This window comes from Scyliorhinus canicula, chromosome 13 (genome assembly GCF_902713615.1).
Source record: "Scyliorhinus canicula chromosome 13, sScyCan1.1, whole genome shotgun sequence".
In the NCBI taxonomy this organism is placed as follows: Eukaryota; Metazoa; Chordata; class Chondrichthyes; order Carcharhiniformes; family Scyliorhinidae; genus Scyliorhinus; species Scyliorhinus canicula.
This window is the reverse complement of record NC_052158.1, coordinates 154,101,356-154,125,615: the sequence shown is the minus strand read 5'-3', so window position 1 is coordinate 154,125,615 and position 24,260 is coordinate 154,101,356. Positions and strand designations below refer to the sequence as shown.

At 48.1% G+C, this 24,260-nt stretch overlaps 1 protein-coding gene across 2 annotated transcripts in view; it reads left to right on the top strand.

Annotated features, from left to right (window-relative positions):
- LOC119975797 (segment polarity protein dishevelled homolog DVL-3) overlaps window positions 1-24,260 on the top strand; it is a 137,886-nt gene that overhangs the window by 100,491 nt on the left and 13,135 nt on the right. For both annotated transcript variants that reach the window (XM_038815654.1, XM_038815655.1), the window contains 5 exons: window positions 367-436; window positions 4,502-4,641; window positions 11,013-11,089; window positions 12,170-12,237; window positions 23,034-23,183. In XM_038815654.1, the coding sequence (XP_038671582.1) occupies window positions 367-436; window positions 4,502-4,641; window positions 11,013-11,089; window positions 12,170-12,237; window positions 23,034-23,183 (505 nt within the window). The remainder of the gene's footprint in view (window positions 1-366; window positions 437-4,501; window positions 4,642-11,012; window positions 11,090-12,169; window positions 12,238-23,033; window positions 23,184-24,260) is intronic.

Here is a 24,260-nt window from a genome sequence, read left to right as displayed (position 1 = left end):
ACTGGGACTTTGGGTAAGTGTAGGATCTGGCTCAGCTGCGTGTTTGCCTTGGCCGAATTACCTGCTGATAATCTCTTTGTAAAGATGTACACCGCAGTGAGGCCATCAGTCTGCCTTGCATCCACTAAATGTTTTGCTAAACATGAGTCCTTTTGGTCAGGCTGAAGGGCAGTGAAGGAACATACAAAGGAGAAATGCTCTGAGCTCGTGTGGAAAACAATCATCCAACTTTTCCCTGATTCGGTCTCTGCTCCAGTTACTCTGTACCTCAGAGAGATCCTGGGGCGGGTCCCTGTGATTTCCCTGTCTTGAAAATGGTGCTGGAAGCTGATAGATTTATCATTTGATGTTTCTGTTCTCTTTCAGTCCTCCTCGTTTAGCAGCATCACCGACTCCACCATGTCCCTCAACATTATCACCGTCACTTTAAACATGGGTAAGTTCAATCTTCTCTACCAGGGAGGGAGGGGAGTGGAAAGGCTGGGGAGAATTGATAAGGCGGTTGTGCGGGGAGGGGAACTTGTAAAGTTCTTTGACAGAAATCACCCTATTAGAGAGTCAAAAGCTGACGGATGTGTGGTTCCGATTTTGCAGCGTGTGTTACAGATAAGGGGAGCATTACCAGGATTCAAAGAACATGTCACGTAGAATTTTACAACGCATTGGGGGGGGTCAGTTTGCTGAGTTGGCTGGACAGCTGTTTCGTGATGCAGAGCGAGGCCAGCAGCGCGGGTTCAATTCCCGCACCGGCTGAGGTTATTCATGAAGGTTATTCACAACCTCGCCCCTCGCCTGAGGTGTGGTGACCCTCAGGTTAAATCACCACCAGTCAGCTCTCCCCCTTAAAGGGGGAAAGCAGCCCATGGTCACCTGGGACAGTGGCAACTTTACAATGCAGTAGGAGAGCATTCGGTCCATACCATCCCTATCGCGCAGAAGGAGCCATTCGGCCCAGCGGGTCTGCGCCGACCCTCCAAAAGAGCACCCTACCGAGGTCCACCACCCCCACCCTATCCCTGTAACCCCACCTAACCTGCACATCTTTGGACTGTGGGAGGAAACCGGAGTACCCGGAGGAAACCCACGCAGACACGGGGAGAAAGTGCAAACTCCACACAGACAGTCACCCAAGGCCGGAATTGAACCCGGGTCCCTGGCACTGTGAGGCAGCAGTGCTAACCACTGTGCCACTCATCCAGCCTACACTTGAAAGAGTTATCCAGTTAGTTCCTCTGCCCGGCCCTTAAACCATAACCCTGCTCATTTCTTCCCTTTTCAGGCACATATGCAATTTCCTTTTGAATGTTACTATTGACCCTGCTCCCATCACCTTTTCAGACAGTGCGTCTCAGATAACTCGCTGTGGAAAACTAATTCTTACTTCCCCCGCATTCTGTCGCTTTAAATAGATCAATCTATTGCTTCAAACTTTATTTCTTCCTCATCCATGCCACACACTTCAGTATTAATAATTGATTTCCCACGCTCCTTACCAGGGAGATTAATATTTTGGGCATAGCCATTAGAATCATAGAATCCCTGCAGTGCAGAAGAAGGCCACTCAGCCCACTGAGTCTGTACTGACCCTTGGAAAGAGCACCCTACTTAAGCCCGCACCTCCGTCCTCTCCCCGTAACTCAACCTTTTTTAAAATAAATTTAGATGAACCCAATTATTTTTTTCCAATTAAGGGGCAATTTAGTGTGGCCAATCCACCCAACCTGCACGTCTTTTGGGTTGTGGGGGTGAAACCCACGCACGCACGGGGAGAATGCGCATACTGCACACGGACAGTGACCCAGGGCCGGGATGCGAACCCGGGTCCTCAGCGTCGTAGTTCCAGTGCTAACCACTGCGCCACCGTGCTGCCCCCCCCCCCCACCCCGTATCCCAACCTATCCTTTTAGACACTAAGTGCCAATTTAGCATAATAAGAATCTTTATTAGTGTCACAAGTAGGCGAGCATCAACACTGTAATGCAGTTACTGTGAAAAGCCCCTAGTCGCCACACTCCGGCACCTGTTCGGGTACACTGAGGGAGAATTCAGCATGCCCAATTCACCTAACAAGCACGTCTTTCGGGACTTGTAGGAGGAAACCGGAGCACCCGGAGGAAACCCACGTAGACACGGGGAGAACGTGCAGACTCCGCACAGACAGTGACCCAAGCCGGGAATCGAACCTGGGGCCATGGCCAATCCACCTAAGCTGCACATCTTTAGAAGAAGGAATAAAAAAGAAGAGATAAAAGCATTTAAGGTTAAAAAGTGAGGTTATAGTTAATAAATTAATCAAATTTAAAGAAGATAAGAGCCCTGAACCAGAGGAATTGCATCTGTACCAATTGAAAGAAGTTAAGGAAGAAATAGCAGAGACATTACATACAAATAAAATTGATCAAAAAGGAAGAAAGCCATCAAAGTGACGGAGAAAAGCGAAGGGGAAATCAGAACAATCCTAGGATCTATAAGCTTAACGCCAGAGATAGGGAAGACAATCAAAAATGTATGGAAAAACATCTAGAATCCTAAAATATAATAAGTATTAGCACAGATACCAGAATGGAAGGCCACGTTTGACCCACGTTGTGAAGGGGAAAAGGTTAAGGCTGGAGACAAAATGCATTTGCATTTTCAAAGGGCCTAGTAGGTTCATGACTAAGGTCAGAACCCTTGGAGTTCGGGGATATACAACAAAATGCAAGCTGGCTACAAATCTGAAAACTGGGAGTAGGGATGAGAGGTAATTACTCAGACTGGCAAACGGGAGTCATGTTCACAACGTAGAAACACAAGAGAAAAGGGGGCAGGAGGAGGCCATTCGGCCCTTCGAGCCTGCTCTGCCATTCATTATGATCATGGCTGATCATCCAACTCAATAGCCTGATCTCGCCTTTGCCTTCCGCCTTCCGTGGAGATCGGTACTGGGACCGTTGTCGCTCACCATTCAAAGAACAAAATTTTGACTCTAGAATTGGAAATACAAATTCAGTAATTGCCGATGACTCTAAATTAATGAGTGTGGTTAATACATGGGGAAGGCTGCGGCAAATGTAAAGGAAGATATCAGTAAACCCGCAGAGTGGGCATGTAACTGGCAAATGAACTTCAATAAGGAAAAGTGTGAGGTGGTACATTTTGGTCAGATGATTAAAGAGGATGAGCACTGCTTGGAAAGACGTAACAAAACGGGATCGAGAGGCAGAGGGATCTGGGATACAGATCACTAAAAGTAGCAACAAAGCTTAATGAAGGCTCAGAATAAAAAGAGCTTTGCACTGGAATTCATTTCTCGAGGCACTGCACTCGATGTGGGCTTCGCTGGTTAGGCCAGCATTTATTGCCCATCCCTAGTTGCAGTAATTTATTGCCCATCCCTAGAGCAGTAATGTTAAATTTGTACGGAACCATGGTTAGACCACACGTGGACGTAGAGGCACTTGAGTAGGTGAAATGATACAGAAGTGAGAGATGTTTCCTATCAGGAAAGGTTGAACAGCTAGGCTCTTTACTCTAGCAAAGGGAAACTTGAGGGAAGACCAGACCAGATACTGATCAGTACTATTATGAAAGTGGTTAAGGAGGTAAATGTAGAGAAAATATTTTCACTTCCTATGGCGAGTAACTCACCTCCTGACTCCCCAAATCCTGTCCACCATCCATAAGGCACAAGTCAGGAGTGTGATGGAATACTCTCCACTTGCCTGGATGAGTGCAGCTCCAACAATACTCAAGAAGCTCGACACCATCCAGGACAAAGCAGCCCCGTTTGATTACTCCCCCTTCCACAAACCTTAAAACCCTCCACCACCGACGAACAGTGGCAGCCATGTGTACCATCTACAAGATGCACTGCTGGAACTCACCAAGGTTCCCTAGACAACACCTTCCAAACCCACGACCACTACCATTTAGAAATACAAGAGCAGCAGACACTTGGGAACCCCACCATCTAGAGGTTCCCTTCCAAGTCACTCACCACCCTGACTTGGAAATATATTGCTGTTCGTTAACTGTTGCTGGGGCAACATCCTGCATCTCCCTCCCTAACAGCACAGTGGGTGTACCTACACCTCACGGACTGCAGCGGTTCAAGAAAAGAACTCACCACCACCTTCAAAGGGCAACTAGGGATGGGCAATAAATGCTGGCCTAACCAGTGAAGTCCACATCCTCCAGTAAATGGATTTTTAAAAACTTGTAGCAAAACCAGAACCAGGACCTTAAATAGAAGATAGCCACAAATAAATCCAGCGGGGGATTGAGGAGAAACTTCCTTACCGAGAGAATGGTGAGAATGTGGAACTTGTTACCACAGTGAGTGGTCGGGACGATGGTGCATTTCAGCGGAAGCTGGATAAACGCATGAGGGAGAAAGGAATAGAAGGATATACAGGTGGTGGGGGGAGGAGGGGGGCAGAGGGGTGACATAAGCATGCACTGGATGGTCTGTCTCTGTTGTAAGCACTGCGTACTTAGACATTCACATTTTTCCCTTCAGAGAAATACAATTTCCTGGGAATTAGCATTGTGGGCCAGAGTAACGAGAGAGGCGATGGAGGGATTTACATCGGGTCCATCATGAAGGGAGGAGCTGTGGCGGCGGACGGCAGAATCGAGCCTGGGGACATGCTGCTACAGGTGAGTCCCTGGGTCACACTCACTAAATTCATTGGGGGGGGGGGGGAATGAAACATGGACCCAAAGCTGGAGAAAGATAGTGTTGCATATGAAATAGGGGCGGAACCTCGCATCTGCTCCACCATTCAATAAGATCATGGCTGGTCCGATTGTAGTCTTAACTCGACTTACTTTTTTTTGGAACTCTTTTCCCCTCATCCCCCTTCCTCCCCAATTCTAGGTTCCTCCCTGAGGGGAAACATCCTCTCAGTATCTACCCTGTCAATCCCCCTCAGAATCTTAGATGTTTCAGTCAGATTACCTCTCTAAACACCAATTAAATAAAGACCCACCCTGTTGAACCTGTCCCTATAAAAACAATCCCTTCATCCTAGGAATGAATTTAGTGAACAATCTCCGAACTGCCTCAAATCCCTCTTTAAATAAAGAGACTGAAACCATATATAATGATGTGTGGTCTCACCAATGCCCTGTACAATAGAAGAATAGGGATGGCCTATAAAAGTAGGCAAATTTTGCTACTGCTGCACAGGGGATTGATGAGACTGCACCTGGAGTATGGTGTACAGTTTTGGTCATCTTACATAAGGAAGGATATACCGTATATACTCGCGTATCATGCGATCTCGCGTATCATGCAACCCCTAAATTTTCGTCCCCAAAACATGATTTTATGCTATATCTCATGTGTCATGCGAGCCACTTTTTTGGAAATTAATGCCCAAACTAAAACTTCCAAATGGTATCATTGTCTGTGGATTCTGTTGTGAAAGCTGTTCGCGAATCGAACAGCTTTCCAGCTGGCTTTACTAGCGTCGTTCTGCCACTTGACGTTTCCATTCATAAAAACGGCAAGTAAAACACCCGCGAATTCTGTATCGGAAAAAGACGGCCATGTATTGAATAAACTACCCATATGATCAGGAATACTACTCTTCAGATTTTGACCACAGCATTCTGATGGGAAGATGTTCAGCCACTTGACGTTTCCATTCATGTTTTTATGAATGGAAACGTCAAGTGGCTGAACATCTTCCCATCAGAAAAAACAGCAAGTAAAACACCTGCGAATTTTGTATCTCGCGTATCATGCGACCCCCCAAATTTAGGTTACAATTTAGGTCTTCAAAAATCGCATGATACGCGAGTATATACGGTACTTGCTTTGGAAGCAGTTCACAGAAGGTGCACTCAGCTGATTCGCGGGATGAGGGTGTTGGCGTATAAGGAAAGACTGAGCAGGTTGGATCTCTACTCACTGGGGTTTAGAGAGGTGATCTCTTTGGAACATCAAAGATTTCTGAGTGGTATGTGATGGGATTCTCTTCTAGAGTTATCCCCTTTGGACTGCTCCAGGATCCGATGTGGAGACCTTTACTCTTCCTGATGTACATAAATGACCTTTCCAACAAGTTTTTAAAAAACAGGACTATTAACATCAAGGAAAACTCAACATCGCATCAGTCCGCTGCAAAGCTGAACTTCTGGAATTGCAAAAATGGCAGGACCGATGGGAGATGGAATTCATCGCCAAAAATGCAATGTCATACGCATTATCAGCAAAAATGATCCATTAACAGATAGCTCCAAGCTCTGTCATTAACGTCTCCAACAGATAGATACACAACTGATCCTGGGAGTTGACCTGCAGAATAATCTGCCATCGGTATTCCAAAGTGAAGGAGGTTCTTGGATCTCGGAGGAGGAATCGTTGGTCCCACAACAAAAATATCATAGTTAAGGCTAACCAAACAATTGTTCCTCCAATCATAAAGTTAACAGGTTGTGTGTGGTATCCTTATATGAAATGAAATAAAATGAAAATGAAAATCGCTTATTGTCAGAAGCAGGCTTCAATGAAGTTACTGTGAAAAGCCCCTAGTCGCCACATTCCGGTGCCTGTTCGGGGAGGCTGGTACGGGAATTGAACCGCGCTGCTGGCCTGCTTGGTCTGCTTTAAAAGCCAGCGATTTAGCCCAGTGTGCTAAACCAGCCCCTTATATTGCAAAAGATTTAAATAAGATTGAATTGATCCAAGACCTGCTGCAAGAATCAGTATGGGAATTACACCAGTGTCACATCCTTGATCTAGGATTTGGAATGGGAATCACTACAACATAGGAAGGTGTTGGCATACCAAACGAGAACACAACTATTTTCAGTTTGTAAAACTGGGAGGAAATGTTACTGCGCCACAGGAATAATAACATTGACCCATAGGTATCTTATGATCTGTTATGTTAAAATAAACGTCAATTTAATCACAGAATTGACCACATTAGCAACAAAGGAATAGCTTTGCAGTTAACAGTTACAGCAGTTCTTGCGTAAAACAAGAAACTTTAATTTACTTTCTAAATTCGCCACTATATTCCAATTAAGCAAACTAATATATATTAAATACCGCTCATGAATACATTTAACAACCAGGGATGTTCTTGCTTTTCTCTCTGTTGAATCTTTGGGGAGAACATCTTTCAGGACCAAACTGAAACACCTCTGTTCAGATAAAGATTCTAAGACCTACTGACTCTTCAGGCAGACTAGCTCCTCCCATTAACTACATCATCTGTACCCAAAGCATAAGGCATTCTTTTGTCTTCTTACAAGCTGTCCCTTGACTTATTTAGCCTGGATCAATCACAATACCCCTCATGAATTATCTACACCCCAGTGGTCCTTCAAATCTAAATAATATTCCATTAGCTAGCTATCTGAAAACAAGTAAATGGTTCTCAAGATCTATTCGCAGAAAACGTCACCTGTAAATCAATGATTACCGCACATTTATGACACCTTAATCACTGCTCTAGCAGTCATACAGTCTACCTGCATCTTAGACAGATTTTAATAAAATTACTTTCTTACATTCGGCACAAAGGAGATAAATAGACTCGCCGTGTTCAAGTAAAAAGATAGAATGATCAGGTGGGAATTGATAGAAACAATTAGCTGGTGCCCTCAAGCAATGATAAAGCACAAAGTAACCATCCACACAAACTACAGAGATAATTTGTTTCCCAGACAGTCCATCCTGAAAGATTGGTCCTGAAAGATGTCCAGAAGATGGCGCCAGAGCGAGGCGACTCTCTGCGAGCTTCCCCCCAACGGATCCACAATCTTTCTTCCCAAGGTCAATCTCACAATGGACCAAGCTGCTATAGAAACAGCCACAGCCCCATCACTCGAAATCTTCAAGACCCGTCTTTAGATTGTTTTCATTTAAAAGTTTGCATTATCAGAGTGACCCACTCAGCCGGCCACACCTGGCTTAGCTATCACTGAGCCGATGAACATTAGTGGAGTACGGATATTAGCCTGTGATATGGACATAGCTAAAGCAGAAGTAGAGGAGGTAGACAGTTTGGACACTGAGGGGATGTTTCCTCTCCTAGAAGTTGGGGCACAATTTTAAAATATGGGATCTTCTATTTCAGACCGGCACAAGGAGGTTAGTCAGTCTTTGCAATTCCCTTTCCCAGAGGGCAGTAGAGTCCGGGTCGCTAAGTATTTTCATGGCTGAGTTGGGCAGATTTTCAATCTACAAGGGAGGAGAGGGTCATTGTGGGTGGGTGGGGAGGTGGGGACTGACAGGCGGGAGTGGACAGGCAGGAAAGTGGCTTCCAGGCCACAATCAGGCCAGCCATGATCTTGGATGGTGGAGTAAGTTTGATGGGTTCAATGCCCTACTCCTGCTCCTATTTCTGACCTCACGCTGTGCCGACAGAGTGAGATGAAATCGGCCAGGAGGAGATTCATACAGAACATAAACACCGGCACTGATCAGGTGCACTAAGCTGTTTCTTCCTGTGCTGTTAACTCAATGCAACTCAACCAAGATCACTATTGTTTAATCAACACATTGTTGTGCACGGGAACTCACTGGAGTGTTCCACATTACAACAATGGCTATCCTTCAAAAGTCTTTAATAGCTGGTTAAATGCTTTGGGATGTGCTGAGAACATTAAAAACACCACATCGTCTTTTTTTCTTCATACTACCTGAACGACTTACCCGAGTTCTAGATTTCATCCCGGTTCCCACAGTGTGTTTAGGCTGACAGGTATTCATTTCCTACATTCACCTCTCAGTCCTTTCTCGGAAAGAAGACAGCACCTTCGGGGGGAAAACAAGCTGAAGAAAGGGGGAGAGGGGAATGAGGGTTGCCAACTATGATTGGATGTGTTCCTGAAGGTGTCATCACATGACTTCCTGCTTCCTATTGCACCCCCCCCCCCCTCCCTCCCATCCACCCTCCTGCTGTTGCACGCCTGATTGGTTGTGGTGCCCTGCCTTCCTAGCCAATTGAAAAGTGGACAGGTTTTTCTTTATTCAATTGGATATTTCTTACTTCTGAGTCAAACCAGAATTCCTCCCCCCCCCCCCCTCCCTTTGTTTGTATTTTTAAAACTGGTTGACAAAGAAACGTGTTGAATAAAAATGATCAAGATGACAGATTTTTCAAGCATTCCCTAATGATTTTCCTCCCAGGTTTTTGGAGCCAGCAGTGCGCTGGAGTTCAGTCTTTTACTTCCTTTGACTTTGTCCCTCGAGTCCTTTGCGAAACAATGGACAACAAGACTTTTGCCACTGGCCCTCACCATCACAATCTCTTTCATTCTCGCCATGAAAATCTTGAAGGTTCGGTGGGGTTATGGAGCTAGGGCAGGGAGTGCTCTTTCGGAGGGTTGGTGCAGACTCAATGGGCCGAAAGGCCCCCTTCTGCACTGTAGGAATTTTATTATACTCCTTAAATGTACTTCACCAGGTATAGTTTGGCTGGCCTCGTTGCCATCATAGAATTTACAGTGCAGAAGGAGACCATTCAGCTCATCGAGTCTGCACCGGCCCTTGGAAAGAGCACCCTCCTTAAGCCCCACACCTCCACCCTATCCCCGTAACTCAACTTAACCTTTTTTTGACACGAAGGGCAATTTAGAATGGCCAGTACACCTAACCTGCACATCCTTGGACTGTGGGAGGAAACCCACGCACACACGGGGGGAACGTGCAAACTCCACACAGACAGTGACCCAAGCCGGAATCGAACCTGGGACCATGGAGCTGTGAAGCAACTGTGCTAACCACTATGCTACCGGGCTGCCCCGTGCTGTCGTTCTCTTGTCTGTTGATATTGATTCCACCGCCACTCTGGTGAGGCGTTTATGCCTGCTCTACCAACCTCAGCCATCTCTCTGTCACGATATCCCACTGCCACTTCTGATCAATCATCTGTAGCACTTCCATCTTAGGCTATCTTGCCTCTGAAAATTTCAAGGCAAACCCTTGAGGGTTGACAACTTCCAGAAAGAGCTGGTTGATGACCGAGTGCCTGAGTGGATAAATCTGGCTCCTGGTCTGATATTGAAATGTACACGGCAGAAGGCCCCAGGTCCGATCCAATGTGGTGTTTTTTTGATCACAGCCACGATCTAGCTGCACTCGGATACGGGGAATCAATCCCTTCTTGTCCCTTGTGTGCCTTTGAGGAGGGATATCCTGGGAGGGTGGCACAGTGTTAGCACTGCTGCCACACTGCGCCGAGGACCTGGGTTCAATTCCGGCCCCAAGTCACTGTTAGTTTGGTGTTTGCACATTCTCTCTCTGTCTGCGTGAGCCTCACCGCCACAACCCAAAGATGTTCAGGGTAGGTGGATTGGCCCTTAATTGCGGGGAAAAAAATAATTGGGCACTTTAAATATATTTATTAATTTTTTTAAGATTGAGTCATGGGATGAGAGGGTTGTCCTCTGAGGAGAAGTTGAATGGACCTAAATTCTCAGGCGTTTAGGAGAATAAGGTAATCTCATTGAAACACATTAAATTATTAAAGGACTTAAGAGGCTGTTTTCCTTGGCTGAAGAATCTAGAATGATGAGTCATGGCCTCAGGTAAGGGATCAATCATTTAAGGTTGAAATGACGCATAATTTCTTCACGCACAGTGCAATGAATCATTGAGTATGTTCAAGACTGAGACCAATACATTTCGGGCTCTGTAGAGAATGATGGGATTTTGGGACAGGGTGAGAAAGTAGGTTTGAGGCAGAATATCAACCGTGACCTTATTAAATGGCAGAGCAGGCCCAAGGGGATGGATAACTTACTCCTGCTTCCCTTCTTATGTCCTTATGTACCCCAGTCTGTGTTAACTTGGTTGAGTTGAGACATGGATGCAGTTGGCAATCGAAGGCCTCAACATGCCAGATCTTGCCAGAACAAGTCGGCGCCGCAGCATTTGACCAGCATTCAGCGATTCCTGCCGAAAAGTCCACCCGTGAAAACTGGGTTAATTTTGGCTGTGGTGCCCTCCGTGAGGGAGTCACTCTCGGTTCTCGTGATGAATAATCGCAGCCTTTCCTTCCTCTCAGGTTAACGACATAAACTTTGAGAACATGAGCAATGACGACGCAGTGCGTGTTCTAAGAGAAATCGTCCACAAGCCTGGGTAAGAGAGCCAATTCCTCACAGTCTTGTCACAGAGCTGATCGAGAGTGCGAGCCTTAACTCAGTGACTAGCACTGTCACCTTGGCGTCAGAAGGTCGGCGATTCAAGCCCCACCCAAGAGACTTGAGCACATCATTTGAGCTTAAATTCCAGTGCAATATTGACGGAGTGCTGCAGGGTAAAGTTAACCCACGGCCGCGTCTATCCTATTGGGTGGGTGTGAGCAACTTCCTCCACAGCTACTATGTCGAAGAAGAGCAGGGAGGTTTTCTCCCTGTTGTCATGGTTAACATTCACCCTTCAACCAGTATCACTAAAACCAAATGATCTTGATCGTTATAATCATTCTGTTCATGGGTGCTTGATGTGTACAATTTGGTTGCCTAGTTTGCGGCATAGCAGGGGCAGTACGGTGGCCCAGTGGTTAGCACTGCTGCCTCATGGCGCCAAAGTCCCAGGTTCGATCCCGCCTCTGGGTCACTGTCCGTATGGGGTTTGCACATTCTCCCCGTGTCTGCGTAGGTCCTACAGCCCAAAGATGTGCAGGGCAGGTGGATTGGCCGCGCTAAATTGCCCCTTAATTTAAAAAACCATTTTGGCGTGGCAACAGTAACTACGCTCCAGAAATACTGAATTGACTGTGAAGTGGTTTGGGATGTCCGGGGGTTGTGAAAGGTGCCATAAATTCTGTTTTTTTTTTCATTTCTTTGGCTGCTGTCGGGAAATAAACAGCAGCCTGAGAGAGAGAACCCCTTTGGGCTTAAATCCCCATGTGCAGACCCACAGGAAATCGATCAATATTCTTTTAAAATGTTCCCTGCAATTTAAAACAGTGAAATGTGTTCAGTGTGCTGTGTGCAAACGTGGCAGATGAAACTCGGCTGTTTTTCCCAGATCTTTTTGTTCCTAACCCAGCCCAGTCTCCCGGCGCCTGTCAGTTTTCAGGGAGGCTGTTCAAAGAGGAACAGATGCTGAAATCCTGACGTTTTGCTTAACCATTTTGTTTCTGGAGTCTTGAGGAGGGTTTTATGAACTTGGTTTGTGGAAGTCCTAAGACCTGCTGTGGTTGTTTCCTTAAAGGCCCATCACGCTGACTGTTGCCAAATGCTGGGACCCAACACCTCGAGCCTGCTTCACGCTCCCCAGAAGTAAGTAGCTTCCACAATGGATAAGACGAAGGAGCTCGCGAGGAAAGGAGCAGCATTAAAATCTGGAAAAATATACCAAAACTCTCCATGTCTTTGGGCGCTACTCACCAACATTTTTTCCATTATAAACTCCAGCATCCTGCGGTAGGATCATCAGGAATAGGAGCAGGAGTCGGCCATTCGGCCCCTCAAGCCTGCTCCACCACTTCATAAGATCATGGCTGATCTCATTGTGACCTTAACGCCACTTTTCTACCGCCCCCCCCCCCCCCAATAACCTAACAACCATTCAATTTTATCAAACTTCCGGAGAAACTGTTGAAGGCGACCCACTACCACTTTCTCAAGGCAATAAGACGGACAATAATTGCCCGTCTTGACATATCCCAGGAATGAAGAATTGAAAAAAGTATTGTATACTTTCTACTCCAAATAGTTTAATTAAAATTGTTGAACGCACAAAGCACTTTGGATTATCATAGATTGAATTATATGTTGGCCATCTGTTCAGTTTATGCCCATTTCCCCAGGATTATACAGAACATAGATGCCATGTGACGTGGTTGCTGAATATTAACACCCATGACCATTTGGACTACTATGAAGTCTATTACAAACTCAACAGCTCTTGGTGTGGTGCTGCAGTTTGGGTGTGTTGGGGATTACATTGGTATAATGGTCTACTGTGTGTGCATTTGTGATCATTTGCACTTCGACCATGGGGAGCATCATTGCCTAATCCTATCTCACCTTCATCTAAAGTGTTCACTCTTCCACTCGTTCTCACAGTTTTTCTTTTTTTAAATAAATTTAGAGTACCCAGTTCATTTTTTCCAATTAAGGGGCAATTTAGCGTGGCCGATCCACCTACCCTGCACATCTTTGGGTTGTGGGGGTGAAACCCACGCAGACACGGGGAGAATGTGCAAACTCCACACGGACAGTGACCCAGAGCCGGGATTGAACCTGGGACCTCGGCGCCGTGAGGCAGCAGGGCTAACCCACTGCGCCACCATGCTGCCCTCTTATTTTTTTCTAACAAAGCGTCACTAGCTAACGAATGCGAGCAAGTGCCAAGTAATTTCCTCATTCATAGATGTCACGGGAAAAGAGAATAGCGCAGGATTAAATAAAGCTCAACGTTCTTGCCTGTTCTGTGGCCCCAAAGGTATTAGGTTTTACTGACCCATTCCCATCCAAACCCTCCATATTGCTTACTCGGGAACAGGTGAGGCAGGGAAAGTGAGGGGCAGGTGAGATGGGCGTGGTGAGGGGCAGGTGAAGTGAGGAAGATGGGGAAGGTGAGGGACAGGTGAGGTGGGGAAAGGGAGGTAAGGAAGTTATGGGACAGGTGAAGTGAGGAAGATGGGGAAGGTGTGGTGCAGGTGAGGTGGGGAGGGTGAGGGACAGGTGATGTGGGGAAGGTGAGGATCGGGTAAGGTGAAGAAAAGGTGATGTGAGGAAGGCACGGGACAGGTGAGATGGGGAAAGGGAGGTGAGGAAGGTGTGGGGCAGGTGAGGTGAGGAAGGTGTGGGATAGGTGTGGTGAGGAAGGTGTGGGACAGGTGAGGTGAGGAAAGTGTGGGACTGATGAGGTGGGGAAGGCGAGGGGCAGGTGAGGTGAGGAAGGTGTGGGGCAGGTGAGGTGAGGAAGGTGTGGGATAGGTGAGGTGAGGAAGGTGTGGGACAGGGGAGGTGAGGAAGGTGTGGGACAGGTGAGGTGAGGAAGGTGTGGGACAGGTGAGGTGAAGGTGTGGGATAGGTGAGGTGAGGAAGGTGTGGGACAGGTGAGGTGAGGAAGGTGTGGGACTGATGAGGTGGGGAAGGCGAGGGGCAGGTGAGGTGCTGAAGGTGTGGGACAAGCGTGGGACTGATGAGGTGGGTGAGGTGAGGAAGGTGTGGGATAGGAGGTGGGGAAGGCGAGGGGCAGGTGAGGTGCTGAAGGTGTGGGACTGATGAGGTGGGGAAGGTGTGGGATAGGTGAGGTGGGGAAGGCGAGGGGCAGATATCAAGATATCCAGTGCACTGTAAATCATCAGCGGTGTTTCTACAAAGCTGGCATTTATTATCTATATCTATTTGAGAAAGTGATGTTGATTCAGCTTGTTGAACCATTGCACTCCCACAGTGCTATTATAGAGAGAGTTTCAGGACTTTGACCCAGCGAAGATGAATGAACAACAATATAGTTCCAAGTCAGGATGGTGTGCGACTTGGAGGGGGACCTGCTGCCCTTGTCCTGTTGGCTGGTAATGGTTGCAGGTTCACAAGGTGCTGTCGAAGGAGCCTTGGTGAATTGCCGCAGTGCATCTTGTACACGTGGCTGCCACTGTGGTGGAGAGAGTGATTTTTGAGATGGTGGATGGAATGCCAATCAAAGGGGATGCTTTGCCCTATGCTGGTGCAGACGTTTTGGTGTTGTTCGAGCTGCACTCATCCAGGCAAGTGGAGAATATGTTGCCACATTTGTAACATGTGCCTTGTCGATGCTGGAGAGGCCTTGGACATTCAGAAGGTACATTACTCACCTCTGATTAACTGCTGCTGGAGCCACATTATTTATCTGGCTAGTCCAAATATGTTTCTGGCTAACGGTAGTCCCCAGGCTGTTGATAGTCAGAGGGTCAGTTAGCTCACTTAGCTAGCAGCTGGTTCGAGATGCAGAGCGAGGCAGCAACATGGGTTCTATTCCCGTCCCGGCTGAGGTTATTCATGAAGGCCCTGACTTCTCAACCTCGCTCCTCGCCTGAGGTGTGGTGACCCTCGGGTTGAATCACCACCAGTCAGCTCTCCCCCCTCAAAGGGGAAAGCAGCCTGGGGTCCTCTGGGACTATGGAGACTTTTGTTTTTCATTTCGATAGTAAAGGGACTTGATGATGGTAATGTCTTTGAATATCATGGGGAGGTGGTTACATTCCCTCCTGTTGGAGATGATCATTGTCTGGCACTCGTGTGGCTTGAATGCTATTTGGCATTTGTCATTTCAAGACTGAATGTTGTCCGGGTTTTGTTACATTTGGGCACCGACGGCTTTCTTATCTGAGGAGTTGCTGAACATTGTGCAATCACCAGCAAACATCCCCACTTCCGACCTTTATGACAGAAGGGAGGTCATTGACGAAGCAGCTGAAGTCCCGGGCCTGAGCTGATTGGCCTTCAGTTGATGCATAACTAATCCCCAACTCCCTCGCCAACAATTGAGATGGTGGGATGATGGGTCAGTGGGTGAGGTGGCTTGTGAATAATTAAGATTCCACTGTTTAACAGGAGAACCAAGACTGCCTGAAGTTACAGTACACTTTGTAACCAGACACCTCCACATATATCACATGAGTCTGCATTTGTCATTCAATTCCAGTGGGTAATGTGGTCTGCTCTTCTGTCAGACTCAGGTCTGGCCAACCCTTCCCGGTACTGCAGGCAGTGTCTATTTGGAGGATTCAGCAGCCCTTTCTCTCAAGGTTAACTTTCACTATCTCCAGACGTCCGGTTGTGACCATGGAGTGAGTGGTCACATTCAGGGCTGTTCCTGCTTAAAGTCACAGAAAAGGGCTCTTTTCACACAGATCCGGGTGGAATTTTGATGAAAAGGCGTAGGTGAATGTTAGAGGCGTAGTTTACCCCTGGAATGGTATGTCTCCTGATCGCCAGACCCGGCAGAAAACAGTGAGAAATTTGGCTGGAAAGTTGAAGCAGTCTGGTGCTGCAGCAACAGCCTCTTCCAGCATGCAGGCGGGGGAGGGGCAAGCTGGAAAACCCCAGATACAGGAACTGATGACTTTTATCAAGGAGGAATTCCATAAACAGAGGGAAAAAATGCGTGAGGATCATGCAAAGGCCATTGCAGAAGCTGTGGCACCCCTGAAGAGTACTTTGCAGGGATCACAGATTCGGGAGATTGAAGGAGTGATCTCGGACCACAGCAATCATGTGGTCGCTCTGGAGGCGGAGGTGGGGCTCCTAGGAGACCTCTGTAAAACATTGAGGGCAAAGGTGGAGGAGCTGGAGAATACCTCGAGAAGGCAGAACCTGAGAATAGTGGGCCTGCCTGAAGGAGTTGAAGGTGTGAGTGCCACGAGCTACGTCTCGAGGATGCTGGCGGGACTGGTAGCCGAAGGGGTGCTGGATAAGGCCCTTGAAGTGGACCGAGCACATAGGTCTCTGAGGCAAAAGCCTAGAGCTGGGGAGCCACTGCGGGCGGTGATTTTGGGGCTCCATAAATTTGTGGAGAAAGAGAAACTTCTACGGTGGGCCAGGGAGAAGCGTAGCTGCGTCTGGGAGGGAAATAAGGTTCGGATTTATCAGGACATCAGAGCCGAGTTGGCAAAATGGCCGGCAGGTTTCAACAAGGCCAAGGCGGTGCTGTACCAGCGGCAGATCAGGTTTGGGGTGCTCTACCCGGCAAAATTATGGGTGACGTTCGGAGGCCAGGAGTATTATTTTGAGACCCCAAAAGGAGCATAAACTGGGGGAGAACTGAGTGGACAATGCTTGGGTACCGGGGTGCTGGCACTGTGTAATAGTCAGGAGCATGTTTGAAGGCGGTGTAGGGATTGGGGGATTTTTGCCTTTTTTTGTTGGGGGGGGGTTCTGTTCAATGTTGAGATTGTAAGGAGTTGTAGGGGTGAAAGGTTTATGTGGGGGTGGATGTTCCCATACCCCCTCCTGTTTTGTGGGACTGTTTGTGTTTAACATCTGTTTGTTTGCTTTTGGAGAAGGCTGCCTGGAGTTCAGGAGAAGTCCTTGATTGGGTGGGGGAGGGTAAGGCCAGCAGGAGGCCTTTTTCTTTGAGTTGAGGAGTGGGGGGGGTGGGGGAGTTGGGAGGGGGAGGAGGTCATTAGGATGTGCCTTTGGGCAGGGGAAGCCATGCTAGCAGGTAATGCGGTGAACGGAAGTGAGGTGGTGGGGGAGAAGGCCAAGAGGGGTGGCCGGGGGGAGGGGGGGAAAAGGGGAAGGGGGGCGGTTTCTGCAAAGCGGCAGGGGGTGAGAGATAACATAGTCAAGGGCGAAGAAAGGGGCAATCTGGGATGGGCAGGGTACAGAGTGGAATTAAAGGTGCAGGAGTTAAGTGGGGAAGATGACGGACCGTAGAGGGGATTGGAGGCGCAGGCCTCCGGGAAGGTTGGTAACGTGGAACATCCGGGGACTGAATGGGCCGGTTAAAAAGTCGCGGGTGTTCGCGCACCTCAGGAGCTTGAAAGCCGGGGTTGTCTTTTTGCAGGAGATACACCTCCGTGTGAAGGACCAGGTTAGGGTAAGGAAGGGGTGGGTTGGGCAGGTTTTTCACTCGGGGTTTGATTCGAAATCGAGGGGTGTGGCCATTTTAATGAGCAGAAAAATGGGATTCGTGAGTGCGAAGGAGGTGAGACGTCCGGGTGGGAGATATGTGATTGTGAGTGGGGTATTGGAAGGAGCACCGGTAACGTTGGTAAATGTGTATGCCCCAAATTGGGATGATGTGGGTTTTATGAGGGGGTTGCTGGCAGCAATCCCAGATTTGGCCACAGACCAGTTGATCATGGGAGAAGATTTTAACTGTGTTCTGGAGCCGAGGGTGGATAGATTGAGCCCCAGGTCGATGGATAGGGTACGAATGGCAAGGGTGCTGGGGGGGTTTATGGAGAGGATGGGTATGGTGGATCCATGACGCTTTCAGAACCCAGGGGTATGGGAGTATTCCTTCTTTTCACATGTCTATAAGGTGTATTCGGGGATTGATTACTCTGTAGTGAGTGGGGAGATTTTGGTTGGGGTGGAGGGGGCAGAGTATACGGGGATAGTTATCTCGGACCATGCACCCCACTGGCTGGATATTCTGTTCAGTACGGGACGAGAGCAGAGGCCGGGCTGGAGGTTTAACTTGGGGTTGTTGGCGGATGGAGGTTTTTGTGATAAGGTGCGGTTGGCGATTAGGGATTATGTGGATTTCATTCAGAATGGGGAGGTGTCGGCAGGCATTTTTTGGGAAGCACTGAAGGCAGTGGTCCGGGGAGAAATTCTCTCATTTACGGTTCGTGCGAATAAGGAAAGGAGGGCGGAACATGACCGTCTAGTGAGCGAGATAGTTGAGGTGGACAGGGAATATTCGAGGGTGCCCACCGTGGAGGGATTGGCGAGGAGGAAAACGTTGCAGGGGCAGTTTGACAGGCTGACAACGGGGAGGGCGGTAGGGCAACAGCGTAGGGCAAGAGGGGTGCAATACGAGTATGGGGAGGAGGCGAGCCGCATGCTGGTGCACCAGCTGCGGAGGCAGGCTGCGTCCAGGGAAATATTGAAGATCCGGACTGGGGCTGGGGGTGTGGTGTCAAAGCCAGGGAAGATAAATAAGGCATTTAGAGAGTATTACCAGGAACTTTATGAGGCAGACCCAGGAGGAGAGGAGGGGGACATGGGGCGGTTTCTGGACGAGCTGGAATTTCCCCAGATGGAGGCAGCAAAGAGGCAGGCGTTGGAGGAGCCCCTGGGGCTGAGGGAGGTGCTGGATAGGATCAGGGATATGAAGTCGGGGAAGGCCTCTGGGCCGGATGGGTACCCGGCAGAATTTTATAAGGAATTTGCGGCGGATCTGTAACCACATCTGTTGGGGGCGTTTAATGAAGCACTGGAGAAGGGGGGAGTTGCCGGAGACGATGAAGCAGGCAGTAATCACACTAATCCCCAAAAAAGGGAAGGATCCGGTGGAATGTGGGTCGTACAGACCCATATCACTATTGAACACGGATGTGAAAGTATTGGTTAAGTTGTTGGTGAGGAGGATGGAGGATTGTGTCCTGTGGGTGGTTGCAGAAGATCAAACAGGCTTCGTGAAGGGCAGACAGCTCGCAAGTAATATAAAGCGGCTATTGAATGTGGTGATGAATCCATCGAGAGCTCTGATACTGCAGGTGGTGGTGTCCATGGACGCAGAGAAAACATTTGATCGGGTGGAGTGGCGGTACTTGTACGAAGTTTTGAGGAGGTTTGGGTTTGGACCGAGATTTGTGGCATGGGTGCAGTTGCTGTATGTGGCGGCAAGAGCAAGGGTGAGGACGAATGTTATGAACTCACGAAGCTTTGACTTACACAGGGGTGCCAGCTGTCGCCGCTGCTGTTTGCGCTGGCCATAGAGCCATTGGCGATGGCTCTCGGGGTCGGCAGAATGGCAGGGGGATAATGAGGGGATAGAGGGAGCACGGGTGTCGCTCTATGCCGCTGACCTCTTGCTGTATGTTTCGAATCCGTTGGAGAGTATGGGAAGGATTATGGGCCTGTTGGGGAAGTTTGGAGGGATACAAGCTGAATGTAGGGAAAAGTGAGGTATTACCGGTGAATGAGCTGGCACAGTGAGCTAATTTAGGGGGATGCCATTTAAGGTAGCGAGGGATAGGTTTAGGTACTTGGGGGATTCAGATAGCGAGGGAATGGACGGGGCTCCATAAGTGGAACTTAATGAAGCTGCTGGAGGAGGCCAGGGAGGATCTTAAAAGGTGCGATACACGGCACTTAACATTGGCGGGGAGGGTCCAAGTGGTGAAAATGAATATTCTGCCGAGGTTCTTGTTTATCTTTCAGGCTCTCCCGATTTTTATACCAAAGGCCTTTTTTCGGAAAGGGGACACAATCATCTCTGACTTTGTATGGGCGGGGAAGGTGCCGAGGGTGGGGAGGACCCTGCTACAGAGGCAGCGGGAAGGGGGGGGGGGGTTGGCATTGCCAAACTTGCTTCATTATTATTGGGCAGCGAATGTGGACAAGCTGCGGCGGTGGTGGGAAGGAGAAGGGGTAGAGTGGGTTAGGATGGAGGAGGAATCTTGCAAGTGGTCTAGTTTGAGGGCTATGGTGACGGCAACATTGCCAATGGCTCCGAGTAGGTATTCAGGGAGCCCAGTGGTGCAGTCCATGGTGAAGATATGGAATCATCTGAGGAGGCATTTTAGGGTGGAAGGGATGTCGGTGCTAACGCCGCTGTGCAAGAATCATGGGTTTGAGCCGGGGTGGGGGATGGATAGTGTATACAGGAGGTGGAGGGATGTGGGGCTGGCCAAGGTGAAGGATTTGTATTTGAAGGAAGGGTTCACCAATCTGGAGGAGCTAAGGGAGAGGGTAGAGGTGCCATGGGGTAGTGGGTTCAGATATCTACAGGTTAGGGACTTTGCACGAAAGGTCTGGAAGGGGTTCCCTAGATTGCCAGGATATACCCTGCTGGAGAGACTGCTGCTTCCAGATGTGGAAGGGGAGGGAAGAATTGGGGATATATATAAGTGGCTGGGGCAGCAGGGAGGCGAGTAGGTGGTGAAGATCAAGGAGAAATGGGAAGCGGAGTTGGGAATGGAGATCAATTGGGGAGTGAGGCACTGTGAAGGGTAAACGGGACCTCCTCTTGTGCAAGGATGAGCCTGATACAGTTTAAGGTGGTGCACAGAATGCATATGACTCGGGCAAGAATGAGTGGGTTCTTTCAGGGGGTAGCAGATGAGTGTGAGAGGTGTGGGCGGGGACCAGCGAATCATGCGCACATGTTTTGGGGTTGTGAAAAATTGGGAAGATTCTGGGCGGGAATGTTCGCGGTCTTAGCCAGCATAGTGGAGTAGGAGGTGAACCCAGACCCTTTGGTGGCGTTATTTGGGGTTTCAGAGAAGCCAGAGCACATGGAGAAGAGGAAGGCCGATGTCTTGGCCTTTGCCTCTCTGATAGCACGGTGGCAAATTTTGCTGGAGTGGCAGTCGGCATCGCCACCGGGGGTAGCAGCTTGGTTGGGTGACCTGTATGACTTCCTGCGGTTAGAGAAGATAAAGTATGAGGTAAGGGGCTCAGCAGGGGAGTTTGAGAAAAGGTGGGGGATGTTTGTGACCGTGTTTGAGGAGCTGTTTGTCGCGGGGGGGGGGGGGAGGGGGGGTGAAAAAGGAGGAAAATCTGTACAAACTGTATAGTTGATTGTTGGGAAGAATGTTTCCCAGGGTGTTTATTTGCTGTAACCTACTTCGATACAAGTTTGAATAAATGCACTTTAAAAAAAAACTTTCACTATCTCCTATAACTTCAATCCATTGAGTCCTCTTCCTGAACCCTTGCTAACTTTTGCTAAGAGCATTTTTTTAATGATCAGCAGCACGATAGCACAGTGGTTAACACTGTTGCATCACAGTGCCAAGGACCCGGGTTCAAATCCCGGCTTGGGTCACTGTCTGTGCGGAGTCTGCACGTTCTCCCCGTGACTGCGTGGGTTTCCTCCGGGTGCTCCGGTTTCCTCCCACAAGTCCTGAACGACGTGCTTGTTAGGTAATTTGGACATTCTGAATTCTCCCTCTGTGTACCCAAACAGGCGCCGGAGTGTGGCGACTGGGGGTTTTTCACACTAACTTCATTGCAGTGTAAATGTGAGCCTAATTTTGACAATAGTAAAGGTTAGACGAGCTTCGATCCTTCCAAACCTGGCTCACTGGTGGAAGTGAATAATAGAATATTTTAAGCTGGGCAGCACGGTGGCGCAGTGGGTTAGCCCTGCAGCCTCACGGCGCCGAGGTCCCAGGTTCGATCCCGGCTCTGGGTCACTGTCTGTGTGGAGTTTGCACATTCTCCCCGTGTTTGCGTGGGTTTCACCCCCACAACCCAAAGATGTGCAGGGTAGGTGGATTGGCCACGCTAAATTGCCCCTTAATTGGAAAAAATGAATTGGATACTCTAAATTTATAAAATAAAAAAAAAGAAAATTTTAAGCTGGTTCATCTATGAAATCCATTAGTGCGGATGATGAATCATATGTCACACACACACACACACGGTGCTATGTCTTTTCGTCCAACGTCATTTCGTCCAACGACACTTCGTCCACGTCTTTTGGCCCAACGTCTTTTTGTCCGCCCGTCTTTTGGTCCAACGTCACTTCGTCCAATTATCCAATTACAAATAGTTTAATTTAGTTTTTCAATGTTACTGCTCAAGGATCCTCTCCACCTATTTCGCCTCTTGAAGTTGAGTTCTGCATTTGTGCTGCTTGATCTCCAGACATTATTAAGATAAGCTGCAGGATATTCACCCATGTATGCTCCAGCGTGATGAGAGCCATTGTATCTGATGGAATATTTGATCATTTCAGACCTGTAATGTCAGAACCCACTGTCAACCAGAGGTTTTAATCACTCGACGAAAATCGAGTTTAAACCTGCTTCTTTCAGAACTGCACTCATTGTCTAAATCCAATTAGACTCCCACTTATATCTGTGTCTGTCGGAATTGTAGAATATCAAATCATCTTGTCCTCTCCCCATTATTCTCTCTCGGGTACAGTTCTGGAAATCTAACTTTTAGGGAATTTCGGGAATTTACAATTTACATCAATTTTAAGTAATTTCGGGAATTTTAAGTAATTAGTAAACTTTTAGATTTTATAACTGCATTTTTAGATTTTTTAACTTTTTAACTACATTTTTCAACTTGCATTTTACTTGCATTTTATCAATTACTTGCATTTTAGCAATTAAATTCACTTGCTGTATTGTACTTGCATTTTATCAATTAAATGGTTTTATACGGAGTTAATTTGTAATTGGATAATTGGACGAAGTGACGTTGGACCAAAAGACGGGCGGACAAAAAGACGTTGGACCAAAAGACGTGGACGAAGTGTCGTTGGACGAAATGACGTCGGACGAAAAGACGCGACACGCACACACACATATGCGCAACAATTATGCACAAAGACATGCATATATATACATGCATTGATTCACTCAGAACTGTTTAAAATTCTGATATGACCCCAGACCATAAAGCTACACAAGTACTAATGCCTCCTTGTTTCTTCCTCTCCTCATCAGGTGAGCCCATTCGCCCCATCGACCCAGCGGCGTGGGTGTCGCACACGGCAGCCATGACAGGAGCCTATCAGCCATATGGTATGAGCCCTTCCATGAGCACCATTACTTCCACCAGCTCTTCCATCACCAGCTCCATCCCAGAAACCGAACGTAAGTTCCACCCACACCTGACCATTGGCTGCACCTGAGGTTGTACATCATGACTTCCCCAATCACCGAGCTACTTTTCTCTCAGTTTGTTTCATTCTACTTTGTGTTGTGTGTTTGTTTGTTTCTGTGTGTCCAGACGGTGCAGTGCTGTAACACCAGAAATAGCAAAGAATTTATACCCGGTAACATCTCATCAGTCCTTGGTTAAGGAAAGCACATACCAGTGCAGAAAAGAGAACAGGTTGTGTAAATATTCGGTGCATCGGTATCAAATTTGTACGTGAGAAACAGAAGTGAAGAGTCAAGGAGCAAACCGTGCAAGAAACCACTGAGAGTTATTGGAGCAGAAGGTTAGGTATGGGGAATTATGAGGCCAGAACCGCCCCCCCCCCCCCATCATGTTTTTCTGCTCTTTGTATCCTATCCAGCACGGTAGCCCAGTGGATAGCACTGTGGCTTCACAGCGCCAGGGTCCCAGGTTTGATTCCCTGCTGGGTCGCTGTCTGTGCGGACTCTGCATGTTCTCCCCGTGTGTGCGTGGGTTTCCTCCGGGTGCTCCGGTTTCCTCCCACAGTCCAAAGATGTGCAGGTTAGGTGGATTGGCCATGCTAAATTGCCCGTAGTGTCCAAAAAGGTTAGGAGGGGTTATTGGGTTAGGGGGATAGGGTGGAAGTATGGGCTTAAGTGGGCCAGTGCAGACTCGATGGGCCGAATGGCCTCCTTCTGCACTGTATGTTCTATGTTTTATCCAGGAGCGTGACCGATATTCAGGGGGCCATTGGGGTCACTATTAATCTAGAGTTCTGGGGGACGCAGTTTCAAATCCCAGCTAAGCGACTGGTGGAATTTAAATTCAATTAATAAATTTAGAATACAAAGTTCATCTCAGTAATAATAACCATGAAATGATCATTGAATTTAATTTAAACCCCCCCCCCCCCAATCTGGTTCACTAATGTGCCATACTTACCCGGTCTGGCCTGCATGTCACTCCAGAGCCACCGCAATGTGGTTGACTCTCAGTCGCCCTCTGAAATGGCCCAGCAATGTACTCAGTTCAAGGACAGTTAGGAATGG